General features: G+C 62.7%; 1 protein-coding gene across 1 annotated transcript; it reads left to right on the forward strand.

Moving 5' to 3' along the window:
• Positions 1-3,548: 3,548 nt before the first annotated feature.
• On the forward strand, positions 3,549-5,672 carry MNEG_9743 (Vesicle-associated membrane protein; the record flags this gene model as incomplete). The annotated part of the gene is made up of 7 exons (XM_014041784.1): positions 3,549-3,726; positions 3,929-4,013; positions 4,340-4,390; positions 4,672-4,750; positions 4,903-5,007; positions 5,204-5,342; positions 5,524-5,672. 7 exons carry the CDS (start codon positions 3,549-3,551, stop codon positions 5,670-5,672), a joined length of 786 nt encoding a protein of 261 aa, XP_013897238.1.
• Positions 5,673-6,586: the final 914 nt, after the last annotated feature.

A 6,586-nucleotide genomic window follows, 5' to 3' on the forward strand; every position in this document is an offset into this window, starting at 1 on the left:
CCGCGCCGCCGGCCGCGGGGGCGGGCCAGCCGCCGGCGGCGAGGCCGTCGGGGCCGTAATCGCTGCTGCCGGAGCCGGACCCGCCGCTATCCTCGGACCAGCTGCCCGACTCGTCCTCGTCCTCGTCCTCATCCTCGTCGTGCGCTCCGAGGGACGACTGGTGGGCACAGGGACGGGTGCACAGTTGTGGGCGCGCAGCAAAGAGAGGGCAGCAAAGAGAGGGCAGCAAAGAGCGGGCAATGATGCAAGCGCCACGCTGTGCTGCGAGCAGGCCGCGCATGCGTCCACACTCGGCTGCGGAAGGCCGGCCGCCTGCTTGACTTCCTGCTCGACCTTGCCAGCGCCCCAAAACCTCTGCCCCACCGCGAGGCACCCCGGACCCCCTGGTCCCTCTGCTGAAGAACTGCGGCCAGCGCCTCTCGCCGCAACGAACACCGCCTTAAGCCCGCGTGGCAGGGACCCCTCACCTCACTCCCGAGCGTCCGGCCGGCGCCGCCGCCCCCGCTGCGCGCGGCGGGGATGGCCGCCGCGCCGCCCCACAGGGCCCCAACGGAGCCGCCAACAGCGTCTGCAAAGGCATCAGCGGAGGCCGCAAGGCGTCGCAGCTGCTGTAAACGGGTGCCTTGCGGAGTTCACGCGCACGCAGCACCAGCAGAGGGCCCATGCCTGACCCTGCTTAGGCAATGATGCTGGCGCACCCGCGCTCGCTGGGCTGCAGTCCTGCGCCCTCCCACCTGACTCGTCCGTGGCGCTGGGCCCCAGCCCCAACCCCAGCCCCAGCGACGGCGCGGCCGCGCTCCCCAGGAGTGGGCTCTCCTGCGGCGGCAGCAAGCGAGGTGGTGCGTCGTCAGTGCTGGCGGCAGCAAAGGGCCCCTCTATCCCGCCACCCGCGTCACCCGGACCGACCGCACCCCGGCCGAGACGGCCGCTCACCCCCGCCGGCCGCTTGCGCCGCAGCGATGACGGCAGCAGCCCCGAAGCCAGCAGCCCGCCCGACGGCGGCGGCGTCGCGCCCAGCCCCTCCTCGTCCGAAGGCTTCCTGCTGTGTGTGCTGTGCGCGCCGTGCGCCCCGCCCTGCGCGCCGGTGCTCTCGCTGCGCGAGTAGCTGGGGCCGCGCAGCCGCAGCAGCGCCAGCTGGCGCGCGATGAGGCCGTGCCAGTGCTGCGCCTCAGCTAGGGACGTGAAACAGAGGCCGCAGGAAGTGTATGCCTTGGTGGCTAGCCAGCTCGCCGGCCAGTGCACTTGAATGCAGAACTGCGGGCGCGCGCGAATCGGGGGTCGCCGGGGGCAGCGCTGGGTGGCGCCATGCGTGCGCCGCGAGAGGATGGGCCGAGAGCCGAGCGAGCACCCGCCAGCAAGAGACAGCATCGAACCGCGGATGTTGATGCTGATACTAATGCTGCGCGGCACGACCGCCGGACGGGCTGCATTACCCCCATAAGCTTGGAGCTCTGCTGCACCGCGCTTTCGCCTGGGGGAGCCGCATGTTGGATGGCCGCCTGCATGGGCGCCGCCATTGCCGTCTTTGCACCCTCGCCCTCCGCCGCCCGCGCCCGCGAGCCTGGGTGGCGCACCAGTTCGATAGGCTGCCCCTTGGCGGTCGCCGCCGCCGTCACGGTCCAAGTGCCCGGTGGCCGAATGGTGCGAGGCTGCCGCTGCATGTCATCCGCTGACTCAGGCTCGAGCCTGCAGCCGCGGTCCAGCAGCCAGGTCTTCTCGGGCGCGTCCTCCGCGCCCCCGAGGTGCTGCGTCTGCAGGCGGTCGGAAAAAAGGCGCACGCGCCGCTGCACGACGACGTCAGTGAAGCGGGTGGTTTTGTAAACGACGCCCTCCGCGACGGGCACGCCTGGCGGGGCGGCGCGGGCGCGCGTGGATCGCAGGAGGTGGCGAAAATCAGCCAGACCGTCCGCGGCTGGACAGGCGAGAATGACTTTGTGAAGGTTCGTGCTGGGGGGGAGGGCGCTGCGAGGAACACACCGACAAGCGGTGACGATGGTTGTGCGGGCGCGGACAGCGGCGCGGCGTGGCCGGTCGCCGCTCCTGCAGAGCAGCCCACAATAGCTATAGGTAGTTGCGAGTTGCCGCACAGCAACCTCGCCGTGGACCGCAGCTGCCGACCTGTGCCAATCGCGGGCCGCTGGTCGCCATGCTGTTCCATGCTGATGAACACCAGCTATAATCGTGATTTTTCAGATAACAGGTTGGACTGCATGATAGGACGCAGCATGGACCGACTGCAGGCTGATCGCAGCAGTTGACATGCAGCTCGCTGATCAACTCGTCGTGGTAGTCAAAGGAATTGATGCATAACAAGCAAAGGCTCGGTTGGGATAAACTTGCGATTCGTGGTCCTTTGTGCACCGGCCTCCGACAGCCGCTGCAGCAGTGCGAATGCTCTTGCTGGGTGCGGCTGCGCCAGCTGTTTCGGGTGTGCAAGCTGCTATGGCTCAGCATGGTGACGCATGGGTAGCACATACTGAGGATCAGCTGAACCCTTCCCGAAGCCCCTCAGTATGTAGAGCATTCTCCTCGGAGTCCCAGTGCCAAGCATGTCAACACGTGCACCACCCATGTGGGCACAGGCCAGGCTCAGTGGGGTGTGCAGCCTGACATAGCGTGCTTGAAGGCCTTCCTAATGGCTGGCTATCATCTTCAGTGGAATCACTGCTATGATAATTCAATATTACACAATCACGCAACAGATAAATCTCGGCCAGCCGGCCATCTGAACGTGGACTGGTAATGCACCGTGTGGACTGCTGACTATCGCGCAATGAGTGATGCACTACTTGCCTATTCTGTACAAGCATTCTGATTGTGTGGATTCATCCATTACAGGCCCATATCGCTGCTCCACGTGTATTGCGCCAAGGTCAGGAGATGACAAGAGTCGAGAGCAGTGATGTTGCAGCTTGGCACGAGATCGGCTGAAGCCCCAACACGAGCTCCAGCAATTAATATTGTTATTGAAGCCAGGTTTTGAGGCAAGGGAACTCGCGTGCATGCTACAAGCACGCATACGGCACCAAGCGAGCGCTCGACAGTGTCAGAGAGTGGACAAGCGGAAATTCTTGGCGGGGCGCACTAAGTTTTCACGAGTATCAAGAGGCATTGAATCGACAATCGATTTTCTTGGTTGGCTCTACCATCTCGTGAACCCGCTGCAACAGCAGCGTCGGTTCGGCCGAGCGAAGGCCAAAGTGGGGGTTGCGGGTTCAGCTGGACAGGTGAGCGCCGTCAGCGTAGGTGAAGCATACTTTACGTTTTTCTGATGTGACAGCGGCTACTTGCCGTATGGCGCAGAGGGTGCGCACGCCTCGACGCTGCATGCGCTGCGTTACATCTTCGTTGTTGCAGGCACCCGCAAGAGGCAAGCCCATGGCGTCGGCCTTCCTTGGCACGGCTGATTTAAAGATCAACATGCTCCCTCCTTCGCGTCCTGACCTTATCCCGTTTGCCACAGGCACGCATCGTATCCCCCCTGGTCGCCACAACGCCACCGGCGTGCCCCATCTCCCCTGTAGAGCACAGCGCATCCACGGCCCCACATGCCGCTAATCTACAGCGCCGTCGCGCGCGGCGCGGCTGTGCTGGCTGATTACAGCGTCTTTGCCGGCAACTTCAACCCCGTTGCCAAGGACTGCCTGTCCAAGGCACAAGGGGCAGGGCGCTTTAGTCACACAGTCGACAACCACCTGTTCAGCTTCCTGGCAGAGGACGGATACAGTGAGCTCCTGTTAGCAAAATCCACTTGAAATTGATAAGCGCTTGAGGAAAAAAAGAATTGGTTGAGCTGGGACCGCCGCGAGTGGCATATCGTTGCGTGGTTCCCCTCACCCTGAGCCACAGTCCAGCCAAGAGCTCCCAGCGACGCCAACCCCTCGGCCCGCCATCCCCACCTGCCGCGCCCCGCCACACAAAATGCCAGACTTTGTCGTCGTCACGGACGATGCCGCGGGGCGCACCATACCCAACGCATTCCTGGATCGCCTCAAGCAGGACTTTGTGGACAGGTGGGGCTGCATTGGAACGAGTGCCACACAGGCTGGATAGGTGCAGTCTTCACCAAGATTGGTCAAGATTCACAAGGCCAGCCGCTCAACAGCAGCAGCACAAATCATATAAAAACGTGCTATCGGTGCCTGCAGTGTTGTCGGAACGGACAGTGGCCCTGGGCAGCTATGCATAGCACGGTGGCTGGTGCAGTGTTCTCTGAGCAGCATCCTTTGCCTTACACAGCCTTTGGGAAGTCGCGAAGCGCAGCTGTCTGCACAGAAGGATTGAAATAGGCCGCACCTTCCCCCACTGCTGACTACCAACAACCGCTATCCACTCCAAGGTATGGCGACAAGGGCAAGACCGTTCCTGAGGGTGGTCTGAGCAACTACAGGTGCGTGTGCACGGGGCCAACCCATGCTGCTCGCTGCACCGGGGTGACTGGCAGGAGGGCGCCTGCCGACCAGGACGGCTTCCAAGCATGGGTTGGCCCCAGGGGCGCTCAGACAGCTTCCCGTCCAACCTCTGCTCAACAAGAAAGCCCGCTGCGCCTCGTATGGTTTGTGGCCCGCCGAGCACAGATTAGCAACCACCAATCGGGCCACACGAGATGCACGTCATCGTGTCTAAATGAGTTGCACTGCCACAACTTGCGGTCCTCCTGCTGCTGCTCAGGAACAAGCTGAAGGACCTGATGGAGCACGCCACCCAATTCCCAGAGGAGTACTCCAAGGTTTCAAGCGTCCAGAAAAAGGTACGTGCCGGCCTGGGCTGTGCTGGCGCCTTCATTGATTGCGCCTGGTGTGCACCCTTGTTGCCAACGCCAGTGGTTTTGTCCTGGTGTGCGCGTCATACTGCTTTCAGGCATGCCCCTGGCTGGCGCGCACGGCATTCAACCCCTGAAAGGTGGAGGAGGTGAAAAACATCATGGGTGACAACATCGAGAAGGTGCTGGCCAGGGGGGAGCAGCTGGACCTGCTGGTGGACAAGACGGACAACCTCTTGTTCGAGGTTGGTGACGCGATCTGGAGTGATCTGGAATGATCTCCTCCTCCTGGTCTGGATACCAGCTGAGGGGAGTGACATGGTGCTGACGGGGCAAAAGCAGAGCCACTCATGGTTTGCCCTGCAGTGAGCACGGTCCTCCCTGCCCGCTCCCGGCACACGTCGGTGCGTGCGTGTGCACCGCAAATCTCGGACATCGCAGGCGGACCGGTTCGTGAAGAGCGGCCGCGCCCTGCGCCGCAAGATGTGGTGGCAGAACTGCAAGATGAAGCTCGTGATGGCGGGCGTGGTGGTGATGGTGCTCTTCATCATTGCAATGCTCATCTGCTTCAGCGGCGGCGGTGAGTTCGGGCGCCGGTGCGGCCGGCTAGCTTCAGGGCGGCGCGAGGGTGGGACGAGGTGTTTGAGAACCCATCTGGAGCCTGGAAAGTGGCCGAAGAGTGCTAAGGAGAATCCACGCGCTGTGTTCCCCTCCAAGGAACCTTGACAAGTTTGCCCTGCGCCGCGTCACCTGCGTCACAGGCACCCGCTGCATCAAGAAGAAGGCCCACGCCAGCCCCAGCCCATCCCTCGCGGCGCCTGCCGCCCCCGCCCCTGCGCCGGCGGTCGGAGGGGCAGGCAGGCAGTTACTGTTTGATATGGCACACGTTGCATTTGACCACACATTCTGATTACCTGATGGATTGACTGCTTCTTGCAATACCCAGTGGTGCACGCACAAGGTCAAAGCTGCGGCGGTTCCGCACAGTAATCACCAGTGGATGTCAGGTATCATTGGACCCAGCTACACAATCATTTGCATCGGATCGCTTTCTTGGCGCTTACCCGGCATGAATGAATGTCATTGGGGGCTGCATTGCTGACAACAAGGTCCAGCTGCCCCCTCTTTGCTCACCTGCATGCATAATCCCTGCATCACGGGCTTGATGTGGCATGCGCAGCTGAGCTGGTCAAGCCAATATCGCTGATGGCCTTGGTCCATGCTTGCTCTGTTGAGCGCGAGCAGGTTCCAGGCCCAGCATCTTACACATGCATCATTCTGCAAGCCGATGCATTGCTCTGCAAGCTGGTTTGATATGCTTGCTGGGCGGCTCCAAAAGCGGGCGAGCACACACAGGACCTTGTAACACTCCAGGCCTAACTCCTTTTCGGACGGCGGGGGGCGCCGAGAGTCAGCGCTGGCGGGGGGGGCGCGGGGGAGTAGGGGTGCCGTCACTGCATGCACCAGCCATGACTCAATCAGGAACCGGCTTGTGCCGCCCGGCTTTCTTCACTTCTCTGACCCTCCTCATGCAGCGAGCTGCTGTTTGTTTACCGGGCCCCCAAGAGCAGGGGTAGTAGCGCAACCGGATTTGGTTACAAGTGCTGCACACTAGGGATGGCCGACAGGGACGTGTTCCGGTTCAAAGCGATTGTGGGGCGCAGCGGTCACAGGAAAGGGCTGTGATCTGGACGAGGCGACGCCGTGCAACCGCGCACGTGCACAGTTCGGTTTCTGGCGAGCGGGACGCCGCTGCGGCGGCCGGCGGTGGTGCAAAAGGATCAGGCGGGGCTATATGGGCGACGAGCACAAGGGCCATCGGGG

This window comes from Monoraphidium neglectum (assembly GCF_000611645.1).
Source record: "Monoraphidium neglectum strain SAG 48.87 unplaced genomic scaffold scaffold02047, whole genome shotgun sequence".
NCBI lineage: Eukaryota > Viridiplantae > Chlorophyta > Chlorophyceae > Sphaeropleales > Selenastraceae > Monoraphidium > Monoraphidium neglectum.